Source organism: Heliangelus exortis, chromosome 2 (assembly GCF_036169615.1).
Source record: "Heliangelus exortis chromosome 2, bHelExo1.hap1, whole genome shotgun sequence".
NCBI classification, from domain to species: domain Eukaryota; kingdom Metazoa; phylum Chordata; class Aves; order Apodiformes; family Trochilidae; genus Heliangelus; species Heliangelus exortis.
Window position 1 is genome coordinate 6,544,500 of NC_092423.1, and position 25,302 is coordinate 6,569,801.

The following is a 25,302-nucleotide window of genomic DNA, read 5'->3' on the forward strand; positions in this document are numbered from 1 at the left end:
GTTAACAAAGTAAAGACTACAAGGGATGCAGATTACATCTTACAGGTCTCCAATAAAGGAGTGTTAAATGAAATATTTCTAAATTAATTTAATTTGAAAAAATTCACAGAAAGTACCATCACATCTACAGCATCATACAGAAAGACATTTCCAGGTGGAAATACATTTAAACATGTTCAAGTTATACTTCCAAGGTGTCTACTGTCTATTTATGCAACATTCCTAGAAGGAATTCCACACAAAGCCCAATTCTAACATCTCACTTGGAAAAGAGCACAAAGCCTTTTCTGGAGGTCCAGTAATCTTTCATGTCAGAAAGGTGTCATTTTCATTTCTCACATCTAAATACTGCAGCAAACCACCTGTGTGCATCATGTGACATGAGAATGAACATTATTCCAAACCCATCATCTTCCAAATGTTTCTTTATTGTTTTCACAATCCAATAAAAGGACAATTCACAGAAACCTTGTGTTTGCCTTCAGCTCTCCTTTTTCGAAGTACAAAACCCCAAACATCTTCCTGAACAAATACTCAGCCAGCTTTCCCCTCTCTAGCTGTGATTTGGTTTTCCTGACGTAGTTCTTCTTCCTTCTTTTTATGAAGCTTTTGGAGATACTCATCAGGCTCAATTCCTGCCTCCCTTAGCTCTGACATGGCCTTTTCCAAGCGGTGCAAGGTACGGGCACTCTGCACCTTCCGAGCAGTGATGTACAGAGTGAATTCCCTGAAGCCCATCAGTTTGCAGGTGTCCACCTCACAGATATTCTGAACATCTTTCGTTTTGTCCACGAGGGGGAAAAAAACTAAACCTGACATTTTTTCCAGATCTTCAATATTTACTTGGAACTCAGTTAGGTGGTGACTGAAGCCTATGGGATTGTTTGGCACCACAAAAGCCCCCAGTACCAAGGGCTCTGCAGATGTTCTGTTCCGTCTGGCAAGGATCACCTTGTACAGGTGGGATGGCACAGCTACATCATCCTTCCCGATTACCTGTCAAAAAGAAAGTGATGTTACATGCACAGATCCTACCAGTTGAGGGAGAAAAGGGGGGGAAGACAGGAGACTAATCCTACTACCTCTAGAAAGGAGCCACAGCACATAATACAAATCAAAATCATGTGCAATGTTATCAGACTAGAAGCTGTACTGGAAAGCATCATTTCACTGCTGCTGCATTCCATTCAGGAATGGGCTACTCATTTGATGTCTGAATCTCTCTCCCAAAGAGGAAAAGCTTTACTGCAAGGTTATTTGGCCACTGTTGGCAGAAGGCTTTCCCAGAAGGTTCTCTGCCTTTCTGCTATAACACTACTGACTCTATATCATACTGTTAACAACACTGATGCAGACAAAAGGTCAAAAGATTTAGTCAGTAATTGCCTAAGTATCTGTAATGAGCTGTGACAAGGAGCTCTGACAGAAGGATGAATGCAGCTTAAATCTACCCAGGCAGGTGCAACATTAGTTACACAATCACAGACATGGTTTGAAAGACCTTTAAGATCATCAAGTCCAACCATTAACCTAACTCACTACTGAGTCCATAGCTAAACCACGTCCCTAAGCACCAGATTTGCATGTCTTTTAAATACCTCCAGCTACAGGGACTCAACTGCCTCCCCGGGCAGCCTGTTCCAGTGCCTGACAACCCTCTCAGTAAAGAAGTTTCTTCTAAAATTCAATTTAAACCTCCACTGGAGCAACTTGAGATGATTTCCTCCACTGTTGCTTGTTACTTGGCAGAAGAAACTGACCCTGACCTTGCTACAACCTCCTTTCAGATAGCTGTAGAGAGTGAGGTCATCTCCCCTCAGCCTCTTTCCCAGACTAAACACCCCCAGTTCTCTCAGCTGCTCTTCATAAGACTTCTGCTCCAGACCCTTCTCCAGCTTTGCTGTTCTTCTCTGGACGTGCACCAGCCCCTCAATGTCCTTCTTGTAGTGAGGGACCCAAAACTGAAAACAGGATTCAAAATGCAACCTCACCAATGCTGAGTACAGAAGTACAATCACTGCCTTAGTCCCTCAGGCCACACTGTTTCTCATACAATCCAGGATGCTGTTGGCCTTTTTAGTCACCTGGGCACACTGCTGCCTCATATGCAGCAAGACTGACAGGTCCTCCCCTACCAGGCAGCCTTCCAGCCCCTTTTCCTCAAGCCTGTAGCATAGCCTGGGGTTGCTGTGACCCAAGTGCAGGATCAGGCCCTTGGCCTTGTTGAACCTCATACAACTGACCTCAGCCCATCATTCCAGCCTGCCCAGGTCCCTCTGTAGAGACTTCTTAGCATCAGGCAGATCAACACTCCCACACAACCTCCTGTCACCTGCAAACTTACTGAGGGTGCACTCAATCCCCTCACCCAGATTATTGATAATTATACTAAAAAGAACTGGCCCCAAGGTTGAGCCCTGGGGAATAGCACTTGTGACTGGTCACCAGCTGGATTTAATTCCATTCACCACAACTCTTGGGCCCAGTCAGCCAACCAGTTTTTTACTCAGAGAAGAGTACACCAGTCTAAGCCATTTGTAGCCAGTTAATCCAGCAGAGTGCTGTGGAAAACTGAACTGGAATTAAATCCAAAAAACATGTTTGGAAACAGGGAGCAAGCCAAGACTCCAGTTCCCTAAACCTGGTCAGATCTGTAAGGGAGGGCAGAGCTCCTTTCTCATACCACATCATGGCTAATGCTTGGAAAGTTGTTTTCCAGTACCAGTGGCTCTATACTAAGCCCCTGACCTGACAGTTCCAAATCTTGTGGGTTTTAATACACATTTCAAATGAACTCTCACTTACCTTCTGCCAGTTATTTTTTTAATAAACCTCTATTATCCATACACAGGCTGTATTTAAAAGCTACATTATGAAAAAAAGTATTTTTGAGGGGGCCCTGGTAATAAAGAACTACACTGAGTGAGTCAGTCTCTTGGAAGAGAAGTTTGTCTAAAGAAAATGTGCTGACTTCTTCCATAAATTCAGCATGACTCAACTTAAGAGCTTGTAGATGTTTGGTTTCCTGCTGTATCACTCAGACCAGGATCCAGGAATTTCAAAACACCAGGAGGGGAGAATCAGGACTCTGAATTCACATGAAGTCTGTCAAAAGCTCACACACTTATGTATACAGGAGACACCTCACCCTGTGTCAGCATAAGTCCAAGGGAATACACCTATAGATGATTAATGTAATCTCTCCAGTATTCAAAAAGTGATGCTCATGCATGTACTGTATTAAGCTTTTTCTTCAATACTATCAAACTGAACCTGTAATGCCAACAAAGTACAACAGGTTCAAACACAGAAAATCTGAGTTTTGCATAGCCTTTCTGTAGAATTACTTTTCTAAAATGTGTACTTCTATTTAAATGGAAACAGAAGAAAAAGATGCAGACACTCTACAAAAACTACAAAGGCATTCTGCTTTTACATAAAATCCTGTAATTTTGTAGTATTGGCAGTATTTGCAATTCCTGTAAAGACTCCTTGTTATGATTGTTTTTTTTGACAGCCTTTGTTAGATCCAGCTAAAATACAAACTCTGAGAAAGCAGGTATTTCTTTCACTGCCACAATGGATCACATTAATTGAAAGTATTTTACAAACTAATCCAGTATATCAGCTCAGACATGCTTTGTCCATTCATATAATCAATAAACTTCATTACAAAAGAAACACTTCCTATGTACGCTTTATCCTGAGAATATTCAGCACCTCTGCAAAAGAAAATACATTTTTTTAAACTAGATTTTGCTTGTGGCTATTGAGCCAAGGTTCATATCAGCCTGTTCCAACAGTTAATTTTGAGTTATGAGCTCTTTCAAGTGCTTGAAGTGTGTCTTCTACCTCTGTCCAGTTTTTTAAGTAACTGGTCTTTTAAGTCATACCAGAACAAGAGCAAGTACCTTTAGGAGGATGGGAAACCTCTGACAGAGTTTTTTCCTGATCTGTAGAATAATGTAGTAGTAACATTATTATTGTCTCTGTCAAGCATGCACTCTTAGATTCCTTCACTCTGTCACAGAATATTTTCCTCCCTAAACTTGGCTAGTTAATGGCTTTGCTGTAGTTTACCCTTTTTTTCTCATGTTTGCTTTTTGTTTTTTTTTTTCTTTTCACAAAAATGCTCTTGCTTATGCCACCAGCATTCCCCTAAATAAAGTTCTGCCTAGACATCTAGCAATCATTGAAACTGGTAAGTAATAAATAAACACCTTACGCCAAATCTACTTTCCCTTTCAACGACAACAAATCTCTTGATAGGGAAATTAGAGCTCCTGAGTGTCAAAGCACTTTGGGTTTAGCATTCAGTGTAGGTGAAACCACAGTTACAGCTCCTCAGGATCAACCACAGAAATAATCAAAACTGACTGATGCACAGGTAATTTTAAAATATACCAAAAACTACACTTCAACAGACTGTCAGATCTGGTGGGTTAAAACAGAATTACAGAATGAATTACAGAATGAATGGTTTGGGGAGTTTAACCTGTTTGAGAGAGGTGGCACTCAAACTGGGCAGTAGATGCAGCATACTGGGGATGAGAGGGAGCAAACCAAGAAGCAGGACAGGCTCTGCTGGGGAGAAGAGGGAGTCTGTGCTCCTTTATTCACCCAAGTGCAGGCAGTGCCTGAGACTGTTTAAGGCAGACAGCTGGAATTCCTTTTCTCCTCCTGGAGCAGGGACCTTGCAGAGCCTGCACACTGCCATCCCACCTGCTGCTTGCAGAAGAGGCATGCACAGCTGCACTGCACCCTGAAGCTCCTGTAACCTCCTGAGGAAAGGCTGCAGGGAGACTAAATCCTGTTCCCTAGGTTGTCCCTGGGCCAACAATCACCTGATGTGCAGCATTCTGTGCAGTATGGCCCATGCTGCCTCTTCCAGGTCTCTTTAGGCACTCTTTTTACACATGTACACATTAGTTCCTCATTAGCTCTGCTCCTTCCCTTTCTCAACACCTCCCACACGTGTACACACACCAGCATCCTCTGCCTGTTGTCTGAAAGGTTAGAGGAAGGGTGAGAGAGAAGATGGAGCTGCCACAAGTACCTCCAATTAGGGGATATATGGCACATGTGAAAACAGGTGAATGTATATGGAGTGAGCCAGCAGAGGGAACAGGAGATTGGGTGTGAGGACTGAGTGTGGGTGGATAGAAAGGCTGGGGAATGAATAGAGCTGCACACAGAATAGCAGTTAGGTATGAAATGGAACTACTGAATGCCTGAAGTGGGTGTTAAGGAAAACAGACACTGTGCTTATGTAATATTATGCAAATATATATATATATATTCTATGCAAAATAATGCGTATTTATGCATAGTATATGTCCCTATGAAGGAGGAAAGAAGGAATAAAAGGACTAGTTCAGAATTAAGGAAGGGCTGGCCTTCTGAAAAACCTAGTTCTGAACACAACTCAACTCTATATAGGCAATGGCCATACATGTAATTTATAGACCACTTCAGTTCCAAGTAAGCTCTCTTCTGGGAATCTGAATACAATTTAAGTAGTGCTCAGGCTTTATATCACTCCTCTGAACAGCAGTAAACTACTTCTGTAATTACTACACTCAGATCTAATATTTTTTATGGGACTAGAACCAGCTTCAGCCTGACAAACAGCCAGAATCCACAAGTGCCTTTTCCTTACAGAAAATGTGGCATGAAAGTTCTCCCCCCAGTTCATTCTGCTGGAGGAGAATACCATCAAAGGAGGCTGCCTGATTTCTCTGACAGAGTAAATATGCATGAGAAGCAATCTGTATGCTTCCTCCTGCAGTTTAAGACTCACGCAAACCATGCAGAGGATGCATCACCAATAATGTGACACAGTGATTTCTGCCCAAAAAGGAAACACAGCTCTGGAGCACACCATAATATTTCCATCATTATGCTCTGCAATATACCACAATTTGCTTTTTAACAGGAGGAAATACAGAAGTTGCAGAAGAAGGTTTCTGTAGAGTTGCCACACACACACAGGGCTCAATAGTAGGAAGTAAAGTGTGATACTGCAGCTGTAAAGATTTTAACAGAAGCACCAAGTAGGAATTCCTAACTCCACAATTCATTTCCTATTGCCACCTAGAGGATTTTCCTACCTAACTACAGCAATCAGAACCACTCCTCTGATCTGCATTGTGTTTATCTTGATGCATGCCTAGCAGAGGCAGATAGCATATCCTCTCCTTTTAGCAGAATAGAAAATGGGTTAAGATGATCCACTCACAGATGTTGACTTTGATTTGTGCTGGTCTTTCAGCAATCAATGCCTTAAGCAGCTATCTATCTGTCCCAGCTGGAAAAGAGCAACAGTTCATAATAGTATCTGTGATTAAATAAACAAACAAACAAAAAAAAAATAGCCTCACATGCTAATACAAGCAAGAAAACACAGCAATGGCCTGATGAAAATGACTGCTGTCTCATGTGCTTTCACACCATGTTGATAACAAAACACAAGGTAAATTTTTGTGTGATGCTTTAAAAATTTCAATTTTGCTATTCCTACAAAATTTTGCTTAATATTTCAATTTTTAATTGACTCATAACAGGAAAAACAAAAGCACTCAAGCTAAAAGCCTGGGTTTTATAGCATTAAATATATTTCTTTCTCATCATCATTTGGGAAACCAATCTGGAATTTCAGATACTGCTTCCCTTTGCTCCCTGTATCAGTTCAACATGAAAGTGTTCACTGCCCTAACTTCCTGCAGTTGCTGATTTTTTTCACCTTTGTTTTGCTTTTGTTTTCTTTGGTGACATGGTGCTGGCTGAAGCCCTGCAACTGAACTGATATGGTCTAATAATGCAGCATTATGATAATATAATTTCCAGCATAGTGTTTACTGTTATTTTATTTTTATTAACACTGCTACTGGCATTCCACAAGTGTGTATACATTTGTTATACTCCTCCATGCCCAATTAAACAGGGACAGCTGTCATGAGGATTGGGTCATTAAAATGTGTGCAATTCCTGACATTTAGATATGTTTACATATTGCTAAAACAACAAATGTGTTGGTAAGCAGTTATACAAACTTAAAGAGCTCACAGGGACAGATAAAGATAAGGACAGAAGCAACATGATTTCTTAAAACAGAGGGAACTCAGTGAGCTTTGATAAATTCTGTCTCATATCTGAGTTACTGGATAGGGATTTGTTTTAAACTTGGCTTTCCTCGTAATTCTGGCCAAATCATTAAACTGTTCTGGGTCGTACCTTTTTAAAATTGGAGGAAGAACAAATTTGTGGAGTTCTTAAATATTACAGCAAATAATGAAGACACATCTAGGGTAAGTTTAAGCATATGGCAACAACCATCATGGCAGCAGCCAGACAAACAGAGGGCAAAGCAATCACCAATAATGAAAGTTTGGAATTTGTAAGAAAGAAAATTCCATACTTACATAAACAGGAGAAAAAGAACATATAAGTGTAACGAACCTCAGAACATCTGAGATTTTATTAGAAGAAAACAGAAGTGCTATTTTTCCTAGAAATTTTAAAACGCACCCAAATGTTATATTTTCATTTTATAATGGACTTGCAACAGCTTCCCAGATTAGTAAGAAATCTATCTTCTTCTGAAAGGGTAGGAATAATTTTAAGAGTAAGCACTCATGAATCCGAAAGTAGTATTTTGCCACCTAGTGACTGGAAAATGAAAATCAGACACGAAGAGAAGGAGCAGAAGGGAGCAGCCTTTCATCAGCAAGAGGCAACTCTCAACTGGCAATTATCTGGGATTCTCTTAGAAGCTGGTAAACAGAAATCACATTCAATCATCCCTTAACTGTCAGAATACTCTGAAAACTCCTTGCATCAAAAGGTGCAGTCATCAAACACATTAAGATGACAGCTCCAGAAATGCCCTCTACACTCCAGTAGCCATTTCTTCACTCTCTGTATAATAACCAAAGTTTATAACTAAGCCACACTGCAAGCCAGAACTGACTGAATACAAGCATACACACAGCTCTCTAAGTAACAGTGATTCCATATACACCTGGCAATGGCAAAATGAAGACTTCTGTCACAGAACCCATGAGGAGAGGCTGAGGGAGCTGGGGGTGTTCAGCCTGGAGAAGAGGAAGCTCAGAGGAGACCTCATCACTCTCTACAACTCCCTGAAAGGAGGTTGGAGCCAGGGGGGGGGGTTGGTCTCTTTTCCCAGGCAACTCTCAGCAAGACAAGAGGGCACAAGAGGTCTCGAGTTGTGCCAGGGGAGGTTTAGGTTGGACATTAGAAAGAATTTCTTTAGGGAGAGGGTGATCAGACATTGGAATGGGCTGCCCAGGGAAGTAGTGGATCCTCCATCCCTGGAGATATTTCAAAAGAGCCTGGATGTGGCACTCAGTGCCATGGGCTGGGAACTGCAGTGGGAGTGGATCAAGGGTTGGACTTGATGATCTCTGAGGTCCCTTCCAACCCAGCCAGTTCTATGATTCTATGATTCTATGATTCTATGATTTCTTGATAGTCAGAAATCAAGGATATCAATCCTGTCACCCAAAATAAGACTATAGTTTTCTCTGAACAGGCATTCACTTTGTTTTTCCTGCAACTTGAAGCATGATTGTGACCAAGAACATCAGATGTTTTACCACAGCTAACACCATTCCTGTTAATATAACCCCAGGTTTGACAATCCAGAGCTTTATTATGATTTGATACCAAATTCTGTATAGAAACAGACTTTCTGGTAGTAAAATAAATTCCCTTCGCTATCCATATAATTTTGTTTACTTGATCATGACAGCATTAACTGCCTTCACTCCAGTTCCTTCCAAATTTGTGTTGAGCAGCACTGATTCTGTTGACAGTGTTTTTTCCCCAATATTTGAGATAACTCTGTCAGATGGCACTGAGAAGAACTGAGGGGTGTGAAGGCAGACCTAGCAATACAGAAAATAGAAAATACTAGGCTTGAAATCACAGTAACAATCTGCAACAACACTGCACAGCCAAGCACTCCAAATGCAAATGTGTGTACTTGAGGAAAATGTAATTTGTTATGGCTGGTCTGACTGCTACTGCCAAAACATTTGGCAAACCTACAGAAGAAAGGGAAAAAAAAAAAAAAAAGTGATAAAAAAACCCACTGTGCCTAAATACATGGTTATGGCACTAAAAGACAGACACCTCATCCACCCTTTTTTTAAAATAAAGAGGGTGTGTATATACATTCTGATACTGTATTTACAAAATTACAAGCTACTACTGCAACAGAATCCATGTAGGTTACTTAACACTGAATCCACTTCAGTCCCTACCATCATTCTTCCTACAATAGAAGAACCTTCAGGATGGGTTCAACACTAAATAAAATCAACCACGTAAATCTTTCTTACACCTTTGGTTTCTCTTCTCCAATCTTAACCCAGTGCCTGCTGTTTTGATTTGTACATCACGTCTAAACTTAGGGCTGACAGAGCTCTAGTCATTTAACAAGCTGGTCTAAGATCTTTTGAACACAAGTTTTCTGGGACATGTAAAATGGATGTTGATCCACTGGTTGCCTGCGCAGCGTTGAGCTCATTTGGAACAGCCAAAACCCAGTTGTAGTCTCCAGGTTTGTTTCCTCCTTTTACAAGCATTCCCTCCCCTAGGAGTATTTTGGCTAGGAGAAAACCTCTACCTTCACTGAAAGTTGAGTGGAAAGAACCATAAAGCACCTTCTATTTGAGAGGTGCAATCTGTCCCCCAGGGACTTGTCACAGAACTATATGACAAGTAAGTACATCTTCTGGTACAGTTCCCTGTGATCCTCTGGCCCAGCCTATTCATTCAATTTTGGAAACAAAATAGCAGACATGATTCCAGTATAAACCCAATGTATAACTGAAAAGTACAGAAAAATGTCTTCTTCAAGAAACATTATCTTTTGTTTGCCAAGTATAGTTAATTCTTCTTAGGTGAGTATTTACAATAACAGCACTGGGGATTAGGATGGTGCAGCATTGAGCACGACACAGTAGAATTATTGAAAAATCTGTATTACCAACTCCAAATCTGCTGACAGAGGAAAATAACTACAGTGACAGTTGCTGGAGAACAGCAATGTATAAGACAAGACAATGTCATTTTGATTAGATCTGGACAAAGATGAAAAACCTGCATCTGCCTCTCCAGCGACACAGAACAGATTTTTCCTGTTGGCATTCTATTTTACATATATTCTCAAAATATGGTTTTCAGATACCAAGCACGGTCATCAATCCACTCTTTGCAATAAAAGCCTCTGTTGGAGACAGATGAAATGGCAGAACATATCTGAGAATACAGCAAGTTCAGCCAACAGATAGAACAACGTTGGCATCTAAGGAGTTCAAGGTTAATTCCCTTTCTGGAATTAAACAGCAAATGGTACCATAGTCCAAGCAGGAACTGGGAACAGTGCCATGTCTGATGCTCTGTTTTTCCTCTATAGTGATCTAAAAATAACCTTTTTGGATGTCTGATGAGAAAAACACAAGCCTGTAAAGCCATGGATACATGTTTCACCACTCCTTTAGAAAAAAACCCAAGGAAACAAAGATTGAAGAGCAATACAAATCAATGCAGACACATTCCCTGCAGTATTTCTGTTTTTCTTTTTTCACACAGTCCCAGTCTCAGAGAAGGAAAACATTAGAAAGGAGCTCAGCCTTAACAGTCACATTGCCAGATTATAGGTTGTGAGTTTCAGCACTATTGTATATGCTACAGCAACTCTCCTTAAACAGCACATACAAAGAAAAAGGACACCTTCTCACATCAGCTTCATAAACCCAAACAATGAGGACTAAAAGCCTTTCATTTCTGAGTCACTAATTTGAACCTAGCAGAGCTTACTCCAAAAGACATCCCAGAGATACCTCCCCTTTTCCAGCTGCCAGCTTTTAGTGTCCTCGATTTAGGGGCAGAAGCTCCGACTGCCAAAATAGACAGCAATGACTGCAATTATATCCAAGGTATAAGAAGTTCTGAAAAGAACTTCTCTCTCTCCAGTGCTTTGATAGGTTGCATTCCCTCTTCTAAGTGTAAGTATTGATGTAAGAAGGAAGAAAAAAGAACACCACATCACTCCACTCTGAAGTCTCTTTCCCCAAAGGACATCTTCAGTGGAAAGCACAGGAACTTATGCCACAAAGAGATTTCAAAATAACAAAAAATTCTCAGCCTGTCTTTATTTACACTTAGGAGTGCTGCCAAAGAGGACCTAAATTAAATAATTTAATATTTAAAACAAAACAACCCTCCCTCCCAAAAATCAATGTTTCACTTTTCCCACCTGTAGAAAGCATTATCTGTACTTAAAACCAAAGCAATCACATAATGAATCTCACCCTAGGAATCCTAATAAAGGATTTATGAATATGGCCAAATGGCAAAATGAAAACATGAATACCATCATTCCACCCTTTTCAATCTCACACTGAACTTCACTTCATAGTTTATATTAAGTCCAAAACTGATAAAACATTTAGAAAAGACCAGAGTTGTCATCAAATCCAAAGATGATGAAGACATCTTGGCAACAGAATAGAACAGAATGATATGATAATCAAAGCAGCATGGACATTTTGTGCCACTATTATTCCATCACCATTTCTGGGTGCCACGTTACTTTGAATAAAAGCTGTAAGAGGTGGCCTCTGCTCTTACTTTTACCTCTGGAATGCCAAAATTTACATTTCAAAACCAAAATGGAGAACCACAATAATTTTTTAGCAAATGTAATCTTTCTCTCCAAGTAAACACTTTCTCTAGGAAAAAAACTAGAAAAAGATGACCAAGAGTGAAGTGAAGCTGTTGGTGGAGGCTGTTAATAGATGCTTCAATTGCTTCCTGGAAAACCATTTCCAGTTACAAAATTTTCAAGTCAGCTCAAGATTTTTAATTCTTTGCTATGCAAGACAAATATGTATTTTTAGGGATAAAAAAGAAATGCAATATCTTGACAGCTACAAGGAGCCAAACTCCAGCAAGCTATTTGCAAGCCTGGAGAACTCTTACAGTACCATTCTGTATGCCAGCAAGACAAATGCTCAGCTCGAGACTGCTGAAAGGGAACATCTCCCTCCTGCTCCCAGAGCTCTGTGCTTCTGGACATATCTCAGGCTGTCACCACTAAGTGCTGAGCTCCTCAGTGTGCTGCTCTGTCTTTCTACAGCAGGAGAAAACAAGATGGTTTTCTATTGCATTGGGTAATTAAGTATCTTGTGGACAGACCTGCCAGTCATCACTGCTGGCAGACAAAGGAAAGAACTGGAAGCCACAGTGGGGAGTGGCAAAGCCAGCACTCTCCTTCCAGGGGGGGTAAGGAACCACTGCCAGTCTAAAGCTGGTATTGCTGCTAACTTACCACAGGGCATATTCCCTAACCAGGGTATATTTAAACACTTGAAACACTCTGATCACCTTCTTCACAAAGACAAATTATTATTGCTGCATTTTCACACACATTACATATGACTATCTGGAAAAAAAAAACAACCAAGAAACCCAAGTCCAAAGATTTGATCTCATCACAAAGTTATAGACATGTGCAGGTGGGGAGACAAGGGACAGTAAGGAATAAAAAGGTAAAAGCTAACTGGAGAAATTACATTTTATCACAACTGAGTTCCAAGTTCAATCAAATGGATAGCAACTGTGTGTTTGGAATAGAAAAACAGTACCCAAATCTTACCACTAAACAAGCCAGTACTGGAAGCTGAACATCTCTCTCTTTTTTGTCTCTTGTATCCCTCTTAAACAGGGGCTTGCTCCTTAGAGAACTAGATGGACAGCTGACTCACTCATGAGCAGAAGCTGTAGTTGATCTAAGTACTCATTTTTCAAAGAAAAGTGTTTTTCAAGAGGTGGAAAATACAGCATTTATTGTTTGCATTATGCTAGCTTTCATCTAGCAACTGAAAACAGCAATAATATCTCATTACAGTAGGAGCAGAAGGTAATATTCCCTCTCTGGAATACATTACTACACTCAGAACCTACAAATATCTAAACACATGCTTACAAAGAGTAACTCTGTATAAACAATAATAAATTCACTTCTCAACTTGATAGCCTTTCCTATCTGTCTGTCTATCAGTGACAGTTTCTAGAGACTGTGCATGATTAACCCTGAATCTCCAAAGTATTTTAGGCAGGTAATGAAAATGGGGGACCAAAAGAAGGGAGGGTGGGGGTGTATGAGTACCAAGGACCATTACACTGCATTAAGCTAAAGTTTCCTGAACTTTGAATGAAATCTTTCAGTTGGCTTCAGTACACTCAGCAGCAAGGCCTCAGCTAAGTGATGCATGTGAGATATCAGCAAGCAACTGCTTTTGAAATTAACAGAGCACAGACATTCCAACACCCTAGGTAGTTCTGAGCAACCCATACTACCTTTGTACTGCACTGGTTCTAAACTGGATCCACTGCACAGAGGCATAAACATCAGCAAAACTCACTAACTCTCTGCTTAGATACTGTCATGTATTATAAACATCAGAGGAGAGATTGCAGACTGTGAACAGACATTCAATAGCTCTCTCTTTGAAAATAAAAAAATTATAAAATTATAATATAATTATAGCTTTTCATGTGTAAGCAAGACATAACATCTCCACTGAACATGTCCCAACTACTATTTGACATTTCCTACATTTGCCTGTACTGAGATGTTGAGCTTTGTTTTATCAAGCTACAACATCAAATAAATAAATAAAGGTTACCACTGCACTCTAAACCTATCAGCATATATACATACCTGGTAAGTAACACTCTTCTTTCCATCCTCATTTGTTTGAGGTAAGGTCAGAGGTCCAGAAACTATCCAAACATCCTCAAATCTCTCAGTCAGTTCTCGACAATACATTTCCATTCTGGAACACAGTTGTCAGATAGGGTGAAGTCAGAGGGCAAAACTTATCACCATGTTCAAAATATACTTTGAGGGGCACAATGAACTATTGACAGTTTGCCAGCATTTTTCCAAACCTGTGTGACTGAGTCACAAGCCAAAGAAGGCAAAACACAGGCCCAAGTCAAACTTCCCACTTAGCCCAGGTTCACTTCATCACGTGTTATGGCAAACATCTGAAAACTGTCTCTGTAGCCCAGAAAACCTGAATTTTCTACTTACTTCTACACTTGACACTAGAAAGACAGTGCTGCTGGTCACTTGGGATTAGAAAGATACTAGGTTTAAAGAGCAGTTTGTGGTGTTCTTACTTCAAAAGGTTCTACCATATTACTGGATTTGTATGTCTCTCCCCAGTGAATCAATGTCCTGTTACAGACAGCTCCTCATATAGATCAAAGCACTAAGGAAAGTTTCTATGTGCCATTCCCACCAAGTCTATTTCTTGTGTACTTATATAAAACTATTTAAGAATAAAGTAGTAACTCCAGAAATACTAAAACTGTTTGTTTTGGGGTTTTTTTGCTTTTTAAATTAATTGATTCAGTTTACAGCACAAAATATTTCTCCAAATAAGAAGGTTTTTGGATCATCCCTATTTTGCATAAAACAAAAGATTATAGCCCATCTTTGATCTAAACACCAAATGTTATAGAGGTCCCATATGGTGAGCACACATACTCCCTTTACTAGACCTGAGTTTCCCTCAAAATCACAAATGGGCCAGAACATGAGACAGAGGAGCCTAACAAACCTGGCTGTCTCTGAAAGGGGGAGGGATCTCTACCTCATCCCTGTTCCTCAAATTTGGGCCACCTTTAGCACTCTTCATCTGTCCGTAACCCTGAACAAAACCAGTCCTTTTTTTTGCTGGGTAAGTTAGATCAGCTCACACAAATCAGAATTAGAAGGAATGAGCCCCACAAATCAGAATTAGCATGAATGAGCCCTTTCTTCCTTGGTAGCAGTGAGCTGCCATGTGATGTGCTAAAGCATTGACCACAAGTTAATTTTTTTCCTGCTGTTGTCAGCTTTGCTTCCAAGCAGCTTAGTTCCTCAGGCTGTCTCATGGCATGGTAATACAAACACCACCTGGCTCAAGGAAAAGAAAGGGAATAAACACAGCTATGGAGAAAACTGCTTTCAGCAGCAGCAGGGACAGAGATCAGATTACAGTGGCCATGAAACTACACTCAAAACAAGGCAGAAAATGACAGTTAAACATCAGGAAAGAAAGAAGTATGAATGTTGGTGGGAAGAGAATGAGGAAATGTGCTGTTAGAGCACACCACTCATCCAGTCTAATAGCTTACTATATAATTGCTTGGTGAAAGATGCACTCCTGCTCTCTCCTTTCCTACTGCTCCCCTTGTCTGCCTCAGCTAAACAGTCTCACTCCATTTTCCATGTTGGCTCTGGCCCTCGCCTCACTCACCAGTTGATCCAATTTTCTAATTTGGCAGAAACATAACTATGGAAAACAAAATGCCAATCAGTTTAACTGGGTTAGCAAATGGAATTGACTCGCAGCAGTCAGGCTAGTACTTGAGCTGGAACTGGGAAAGCAGCAAAACCACAAGGCTAGAGAATAAACACTACTTTTTTTAAAAAAAAAGACTCTTAAAATGACTAAGCTGTATTGCCTACCTGCACCTCAGAAGACAACTAAAGAAGCAAGCAATTAACAGAAGGGAAAGGAAGAGCCAGGAAGGATACAAACATACACAAAACACAGCCTCCCTAGAACTACTTATTATTAAACAAGTGACTGATAAAACTAATGGCACAAATGCCCTGTTCACATTTGTAAATTGTGAGGACAGGGTGCCGGGGTTGGGAGAAAATGGTAATAGCTGCTTAAGTTGCAGGGCTGCTAATTCCAGGGGAAGTTTTCAAACGCTCCCCATGATTTCCTGATGAGGCAGAGATTCTGCTCAAGGGAAACAGAGAGGGTTTCCAACCTGTAGTTGATACAAACACCTGCCTTTGGTATAAAGAAATTTTATTCTCAAATACTTGAGGCATTAAAACCATAAAAAAAAAATCTTAAAATGTTTCATTTCATTTTATTTGTCTATAAGCCAGATTAACCTCACTGAATGCCTCTTACAATTTTATATGCATTCCTGTAAAGCTGCAAAGCAGCATGTAGTTGAATGATGATACATTTTTGATAGACATTTGGTACAATACCATACATAAATTTGCTAAACTCTTAAGCTAACCTTGTGAAATTCATCATTTTTTCCCTTCTGCTTCTGAGTCTTAACATTCTCCAAGTCCTATGCAAGAAGCACTGGATGCATGCTACTTTTATTAATGTTTTTTCTCTGCTCAAAGGAAGGAGAGAATAAAAGCCCTACATGAAGGAAGCTTAAATTCATCAACCCCTCACTTAACCTCAAAGCCACCCCTCACAAGTGACAGAGAACCTGTCTCACTGCTTCTTGGAAGACAGCACTCCAAGAAACACTGAAGACCTGAAGTAGTCACGACTCAGTGGGGAGCACTCAGGTCTCCAATTCAAAGTGAACTGATGTCCACACAGAGAGATGTGAGCACTCTCACTTGCAAAGCACTATTTGAGGATGAGATGTAACATGAAGATTGAAACTCATTGCTTCTACTGAATTTTCTTTGTTAAGCCTAGGACCTTTACCCACATCAGCCAGAAGAAGTAATTTTCTCTTTTATAAATAAATGTCCTCTACAGTGTGATTGACTAAAGAACTTGAGTAGTCACTGTCCTGTTCTTCCACTATGAGGATTGAGGTGCTTTCCACCTCAGAGAAAGTTGCTATGATCTCTGCAAACAGCCTATAAAGCATCCTAGAATGCTTTGATGTTAAGTTCTTTAAATACAGCGTATTTTATTTATGCCACTGCCTGATATTTTTCACTTAGTTTACTTACAAGCACTTTCTCACCTGTTCCAAAATCCAGCATTATTTTCATAATTCTGAGGCACGATGTTAGACAGATAAAACGTTTCAGCCATAGCTCTCTGCATAGAGAAAGAAAAGATTTAATTTCACTGAAACATTTGCAAGTTGAAAACACATTTTAGAAGTTTTTTGGATCAGAATCAATTTCTAATTTAGTCTTACCATTATCAACATAAAAGGTCAGGAAAAAACCTATAGCTGGGTTGCAAGCTTTGCAAAATGTGTGTTATTTTTTTGATAGAAACGTAGCACAAGAATGCCCAATTCTAGAGGCAGAGGAATTACTATGTTACTCAGTGTCAGTTTTGCAGTGCCTTTGGAAGCAGCTAGCTACTCTTCTTTTAACAGAATCACAGAACAGTTTGGGTTGGAAGAGCATCTAGTTCTAGCCCACTTGCATGAGCAGAGACACCTCCCACTAGATCAGGTTGCTGGAGCCCCATTCAACCTGGTCTTGAGCACTTCCAGTGATGAGGCACCCACAGCTTCTCTGGAAAACCTGTGCCAGTGTCTGAAGACCCATTTTTGAGTGTGAAGGATGCTTTCACCCATGCTTTTCATTTATCTGACTGCCTAATTACCAGCTTTCTCTTTCCCTTACAAAGCAAGTTTTGATTAAAAATATTTATCACTATTTTACAAATGCATAACATGCAGGTGATGAAATTATTTGAGACCATAATGCTCCAACATCCACATATCTGCTTAATTTTATCTTTAAATAGTGTCATTAACCTCTCTGAACTAAACACCACGTATCTCCAAATGTAAAGGATCTACTAAAAAGCTATGCACGTGCAGGGAAATATAGGAGAAAAAATTTCCAAGATCTTAACCCAGTATTTTTATAGGTTGTGTACTTGTCAATATTTTTCACATTTTATTTCCTAAAACTGAAGGGGCTGTCAGAACTCCTTAGGATACAGATAAAACACTAGCTGCACTAATTAAATGGTGAAATTAAATTATTATGGTTCTGCATTTGAAGATTGTATTTTTTCACTGCATTTCACTGCAAGGATCTCTCTGCACATGTAACTCACCAGCAGAAAATCCCCAGATACCACAAATAAATAAAGACACTTCCAGTAGAAATACAGTGACTGGTTCTTTCAGCAACCACATGCCACTGTGCTATCACTCTACCCCACTGCTTACTATTCTGCCTGGCAGAAATACAAATTCCAACTGCTTCTTAATTGACAAATTGCTGCATTAGGCACATTTCACAAGAGGATCCAATAAATCCAAGGCTGCTTTGTTAGCCAGCCAAGGCATTAGGGCATGCTTTTCTTACAGAGCAAATAAATGGCAGGTGAAGACATTTTATAGACTGAAAGAACTATGGCAAAAGAAGGTTCTAATTTACCTTATACACATTGCCAGAAAGGAAAAAGCCTTTTAAATCATTCAGGTAATCCCCTTGCCAATACTGAACAGTACTTAACAGCATCTTTGCTTTGCCCAATCTAACTTTAAACATCTCAGCACTTGTTGGTCACAATGAAGTCATCATTCGCTGTCTCCCTTTAACTGAGCTTCAAAAGACACTTTCAAGGTTTGTTTGGTGAAGGTCATTATGTTTTACAGGCAGACCATGTGATATACAACAGGTTGAGAAGACTTGCTTAACACTGTACAGTACAAGACATATACTTGTCATATACAAGACATATACCATCTCTGCCAAAAAGCTTAATACAGGTGTGATGTAAAGTAAGGACATATGCCACAAGAGGATGCACCTGATTTAGATGCCTGAAGCAGACTGTGAGAGCATCCTACAGTGTTCAGCCAGGAACAGACCTGGTAACTCCTGAGTTCAGGTCTGTGCATCAAGAAGGTGACCATGCCCCACCTCAAAACAAACTGCAAAAGGAATATTATACTTTACTTCTAAGGGTCTCTTGACCCTTTCTGACTGATAAACACAAATTACAAAGGAAGAAATAAATATCATACTGTTGAAAATTTGTTATCTCCTGCTGGTGCCATGTGTCCTCGTGACCACCCACTCCCCAGGTAGTCTTCATTGACTGCACTGAACATCAGAGGGATGTTGGGATCTGGTCTGAATTTACAGTGCTTTCGGTCTGCATTACCTGAGGAGTAACACAACAGACTGTTAGGTTATCTTTACACCATCAGAATAACATGACAAAAAGAACTGTCACATTTTCAAATGACCCATGCTTAAAGATTCAACACATTACATTAAATCGGGTATTTTTCTGCTCAACTACAAAAAAAAAGTAGTTCTGCTTGAATATCTGTGCTCTAGTTCTAAATTCTTCCCCAAAAGATGCTAGAAATTCTAACATGCTTACTCTTTTATAGAGTAAAAAAACAAAACACTTATGACTTGTCATGAATGCAGATTAATATTAAAGGCACTATACAAATCAGTAAAGATTAGCTTTTTTATGACAGTGAAGATATATAGATCTTCACCAGGTCCAATTCCATTTTTATTCTTGAGCCAGTACAAGAATTTCTTCTCTTACCAAGTCTAGCTTGGAAGTCAAATATGTGCATCTTGATAGTTACACTTGCTAAAATAATAAATCCATTAAACAGAAAGTCTTAAGTCATTTGTTCTTCATGGACATAGAAATAACTGTAGATGTCTCCTGTTCTTTTCCAGGATTCCCTTTCTGCCTTTTCAAACATTTGAGAATTGTGCAAGAAGAATTACTAGGACTAAGACTTCTGGAAGATAATAAACTTTTTAGGGAGAACATTGTGGAAGGAGCTAACCTAACTGCTGCAGAGACAGCAGCCCTTTTAAGCTGCTACCCTTGCTATGGAGCCTGTGAGTTCTTCCCAGGTTAACTGCTCATACACCCACATTTGTACACCTTGCACTCTGTAAAGTCACAACCACCTCCTTGGAAAAAATTCCTCTGAGTGGGCTGCTACTTTGGATTGCTTCATTCCAAACACTGGCTGCTTCCTTGGAAAAGCAATGGCCAGAAAACACTTGCATGAACTATTATGGCACTGACAACCTCCAATAAGACACCATCTCCCTCAGGGAATGGCCTGGCTCCCAAGAACACCCATAGTAAAGAAGGTGCTCCAGAGACCCAGCAGAGGCATGCACCAGGGCTGACCCAGCTGTGCCCGTGCAATAGCTCCACACAGGCAGCAGCCCAGAGTGTAGCTGGAAGGAAACTGAGCAGCTTAGAGCACCATCACTGCTGCCCATAATTTTTTTTCCCAGATGGCAAAATAATTCAAAGTATCTACAGCATACTGGATTTTTCTTTATAAAATTCAGGGTGTCACCTTAGGTATAATTTCACAGATGCAATATACAGTCCCATTACACACTCTCTTTTAATTTAAGTATGAACCAGGGCTTGCACAAACCAGACAGAATGTTCCTCAAACTTGACACTTTATACAATACTTCCTCTTGCTATGCACCATGAGGGGTAACTGTCAATAGTGATCACCACTAACTGCTTAAATTATTCTTTTTTTCTCTAGCTGGCTGTGCAAACACACACAGACTGCATGCACTCTGGCTTTTTTGTCATGACAATGTTTTCACTGAGTGCACATGCACCCTACACTTCCTTGGGCTCTGTTCTGAGAGCAAAGCGTGGTACACGCTTTCCACTTGGCTGCTCTCTGAAGAACCCAAGAATATGCAAAGACCACAAGGAAGAAGGGAAGGGGTGGAAAATGAGCATGCATACAGAGAGATGCTCCATCACTTGGAAGACAGAGCCTATAAGCAACTTTCTCTTCTTTGTTCACCATCTGTTCATATGCCCATGTGATGTCACAACACCTCTCAGTGGCCAGAACATCTTCATGCAGTGCATGCAGTGCTTTTATTTTTTGTATAGAACATGACATGATACAGGATTGATGCTGAGGAAGCAACACCAAAAAGTTCATTAGCAGGCAATCCAACAATTCTTGTTATAAAAAAATCATATTTAATCTCAGTATTTGAAGTGTAATATATACATTAGACTTGAAAAATGGGAAATATATCTTCATTTATTCTCTGTTCTCTGCTTTGATAAAAAAGGTTAATTTCTTCTGTAATCAGATTTGTGCATCTCATTTACATGTAAAGCTAATTTCTTTCCACATTTTTGAAAGATTTAAGTAATATTTATATTAATATATATATTTATTTAAATATATATGTAATATGTATTTAAATAATAATATTTTTACCTGTTTAGAATTACAAATTAATTGGTTTTTACATCACATGTTTTCAAAACTCCAGTACATGAAAGATTTTTAGAGACCTTCCCTGAACAACACAGTTCTGCATCAAAGCTCTGTTAGACTATCTATCAGACATAAATCAGAGCTGAAAGCCTCAAGATTTTTAATTTTAACTTGCAGGCCAGTTATATCTTACTGCTAAACATTTTAACAGTTCAGTTGTTAAGGCCCACTTGAAAGCAAGCCTGGAATTATTAATTTATTCTCCAAAAGAAGTTAAATCAAAGATGCTACTTAGGGGGTGGTTATAAATATTTTCAGGATTGTGCTTTTAAATTTGAAAGATAATATGAGGACAGCAATTAAAATATATTAAACTGTTACCTCCATTATTAATAATTTGCCTTATAAAATCTGAAGTAATACTATAGACTTAATTTACAATTACTGCATAATACTTATATTTCATTCATGACTGACAGCAAAAAATTGCTGAGCTTCTGTCTTGCATAAAGAACAGGAGAGAGGCTTAGGTAATGCACATCTGAAAATACAACAGAACTGCATCCAAGCAGCAAATCTCTTTAAGGGCTGTAGATGAAACAGTCAGGCTACTCAAGGGGCCACAAGCAGTACCACACCCAACATCAATTGGTCTAGAGAGCTAATTACACAATATAAGGAAGCAAGAGAAATTTTTATGTGCTTGAGCAACAACACTGAACTTTACCAGTCTGAATCAGATAAGAAACGTTAATTTGAAGCTTTTTATCTCTTCAGTCATGTTTGAAAGAGGTGGAGTTAAGCTTCCTTCCTGCAATGTTCACACCGACACAAATACACAGACCTGCTGTTTACAGACTGTTTCATAAACGCATAACAGCAATTACTCACAAAAAGTAACAAAAACTTCTTCTTCATTCCCCTCTTCCATAATCAGCCCTTCAGCCAAGGGTATCTTGCAGACATCAGGCCATTTCTGTGATTCTGGGACTGATTCTGACAATTCTGTGATTGTACATTCAATACCAAACTAGTCCCAACAACAGAAAGAACATTGAAGAGGCCTGACAACTGGCAGTGACAGATCTCTTTTAAATCATTGGCAACATCAGCTTTAATACCTGTTATGAAGCTGATATCTACCCAGAAGCCTGTTACCTCTGGTGGGATTCTGAGTAGGTGGAAAAATCCATATCTAGAGGTCACTACAGGAGTTATCTCCCTACCTGCTCCTGGGTCCACCTGTGAACTGCAAGGCCCATTATGGCCACTGCAAATGTAAGAAAATAAACACCTACATACCCAGTGTCTTCTGTTTTGAAATATGCTCAATCACCCATCTTGGAACCCGTTTTGCCTGGTCATAACTCAATGCATGATTTGTGTAACATCTGGTCTCTGTTCCAGCTTCAGGGAATCCGTATTTTTCCAGCAGAGACTCTTCTACAGGGTCTAAGGAGAAAAATAATCAGAAATCCAGTCTAAGATGAAATGTAATCTAAGATAAGACAGGAAGAAAAGCATTTCTGTGCATGTAAATATACTGTACAGGTAACTACCTGAGGCTATTGACACAATTTAGACCTAAAAAAAAAAATAATTAAGAGAAACAAGGAAACTCACTTCTATGAAAAAAGGTTGTGCTTTCATCATACCTTCATATAATGATCTCAATTCTAGGACTAACTCTAATGCCCACACCCATCTATCTAGCACCTGCTGGTTCATGAAGAAAAGCCATTGGGTATTTAGGGACAAATCAAGCAACAAAAATTACAGACGCAGGAAATGAACGCACACATTTCACCCTTCAAAGCTGAAAACAGCACTCCTCACAAACTGAGATGTAAAAGTTGAGCACGAGTGTGATTCCTCGTTTCACTGGGAATATATACACTCTGCTGAATGAATGAAAGCTTCACTTTGAGATTTATTTATTTATTTATCTAAAGAACGTTTTTCTCTCATGAATATTTACATCTGTCTTAGTGACTTCCTCATGCTCCAGCCATCTGTGCCACAGCACCTCACGTTTTTACAGCCCCTCCTCCTATGCCTTCCTACCTTTCAACACTTGTAAAGCCCACAGGGCTGCAAAGAAAAATATTCATATCCATTAAACCCTGGTGCCCCCCCCCCCCCAACAGCCCTCAGCCCATGCTTTGCACCCCTGCAAGCCCCCATGAGGGCTGTGTAAAAAACAGTCTAAGAGCAAATACACATATATGCGCGTATATATTATACAGACATTACCAGATCACTCAGGGCTCACCATGGGATATCAGCAACCATCGTGTCAGCGGCAGGAAACCACTTTCCCGGAATATCACCCAACACCTCGGTGTGAGGAGGTGAACCAAGGGGAAGCCGCGTTATTAATGCAAGTTCCAGCCCAGCATCCACCAACTTCTTCCCCTCTCAACCCGGCGCAAGTACGCGGGGAACTCCCCGCCCTCCAGCATCCCACGACAAAGGAATCTGGCAGAAGTCTGCTTGGCGAAGGGGGAGTTTAGGGACCGAGAGGGATCTGTGGAGATCGGGGCTGCCGTTCCCGCTTCTCTGAGGCGCCTCCGCTCCCGCCCGCGGAGCCACAGGGCCGCGGCGCCAGGCCTCCTCTTTGCCCGCGGCTCTTACCTTCTCGCCCGGGAACTGTCTCCGGTTGACTCTGACTTCGGAGAAGCCGCCAAGCAGCCCAGCACGATGCGGCAGCACCCGCCGCGGCCCCGCAGACGAAGCCTCCCAAGAAGCGGCGGTGCCGGGGCAAAGCCGCCATGGCGGCGGCCGGCGGCAGGGAAGAGAACGGCGGTGCCTCCCTGCCCCGCAGCGCCCCCTGGCGGCCCGCCCGCTGCTGCACAGGGAGGCCATGGCGGGCATCGCCTCAGGGCGGCGGAGCGACCCGGCAGGAACGAGGGGAAAATGGAGAGCGAAGGGGCTCACGGAAACTACAGGGACCACCCGCAAAAGGGCGGCTAAACTAGACCCCAGCCAACAAGGCCGGGTGGTGATAGCCAGGGACTTCAGCCCCAAAAGGGTGGTGAAGGTTTAGTCACCACTTAGTGATTTCACATGCAGCTTTCTGTCAGGAAAACCACCGACCTGGTTATTACTGTTTTTCACTCACAGGTGCCTATTAATCACAGAATCATAGAATGGTTTGGGTTGGAAGGAACCTTGAAGTTCCACTCCCCCTGCATGGGCAGGGACACCTCCCACCAGACCAAGTTGCTCAGTGCCCCATCCAACCTGTCCTTCAACACTTAGAGGGATGGGGCAGCCACAACTTCCTTGGACAACCTGTTCCAGTCTCACCACCCTCAAATTAAAAAATTTCTTCCTAATGTCTGACCTAAATCTCCCCTCTTCAAGTTTTAAACCATTTCCCCTTGTTCTCTCACTACATACCTGTGTCAAAAGCCCTACCCCAGCTTTCTTGTAGCCCCTTGAGATACTGGGAAGTTGCTCTAAGGTCACCTTGGAGCCTCCTTTTCTCCAGGCTAAACAACCTTTTTGTATTGGCCTCATATATTTCCAATGTCAGCATTTCCAACTGTACCAATCAAAAGCGCAATTTTGCTGAAAAAAGAAAAAAAAAGGGGGGGGGAACGGTTTTGCAATAGAATACACGAAAATATCAGGGATGCATTGCCACACCATCACTCCACAGAAGGCATGGAGACGTCCAGCCATGCTTCAGTTTGTGGCTGAGAGCACCTTCTTGCCTCATGGTGTGGAGATTACTGACCTCACTGTGTTCCTACAAGTACAGGGAATTCAAGTTTTTTATATTTTTAATCTTTTTCCAAGTCCTGTGCCCCTGCCTTCCTGGTTGTTGCTTGGTGCTCAGCTGAAGCTGAGGAGTGGGAAACCAAACCAAACTCAACCCAACCCAACCAAACCAACTAACGAGCCAACCAAACAACAAAAGCCATGATGTATGGAAGCTACATCTCAGCCCCTGGTCTGATGGTTGCTCTGAGGGCAGGTATCTCATGCCAGAGCTATTTCCCTGACTGAGAACAGACCCCACAGGGCTTGTACATGCTGTGTGTTTGCTAACAGCCCCCTTGCCCAAGTAAATATCCAGCCACCTTCAGCAAGGACTTGGATGTGCAATTGTGGTGGGCATGCTGTGAACAGGGGTGAGCTGCTTCACACTGTTCTTGGCTGGAATAGCAGCTGTACCTTCAGGGAAACTTTCACTTCCAGCAACTTCCAGTTAGAGGATGAGTGGGGAAGTTTTTGTAGATCAGG

At 40.9% G+C, this 25,302-nt stretch overlaps 1 protein-coding gene across 1 annotated transcript; it reads right to left on the minus strand.

Annotated features, from left to right (window-relative positions):
- Nucleotides 1–283: 283 nt before the first annotated feature.
- On the minus strand, nt 284–23,862 carry EXOG (exo/endonuclease G). Its single transcript, XM_071734649.1, has 6 exons — nt 23,686–23,862; nt 22,354–22,503; nt 18,817–18,956; nt 16,837–16,913; nt 13,757–13,871; nt 284–996 (listed from the first exon to the last, which is right to left on the minus strand). The coding sequence occupies exons 1-6, from the start codon at nt 23,822–23,824 to the stop codon at nt 535–537; spliced, it is 1,083 nt and encodes a 360-aa protein (XP_071590750.1). The 5' UTR covers nt 23,825–23,862; the 3' UTR covers nt 284–534.
- Nucleotides 23,863–25,302: the final 1,440 nt, after the last annotated feature.

Coding starts and splice junctions, on each gene's coding strand:
- EXOG (XM_071734649.1), bottom strand. CDS start 23,824: ATGGCGGCTTTGCCCCGGCACCGCCGCTTCTTGGGAGGCTTCGTCTGC. Junction 22,504..23,685: donor GACAGTTCCCGGGCGAGAAG/GTAAGAGCCGCG, acceptor TTTTCTCCTTAG/ACCCTGTAGAAGAGTCTCTG. Junction 18,957..22,353: donor TTCAAAACAGAAGACACTGG/GTATGTAGGTGT, acceptor GTTACTCCTCAG/GTAATGCAGACCGAAAGCAC.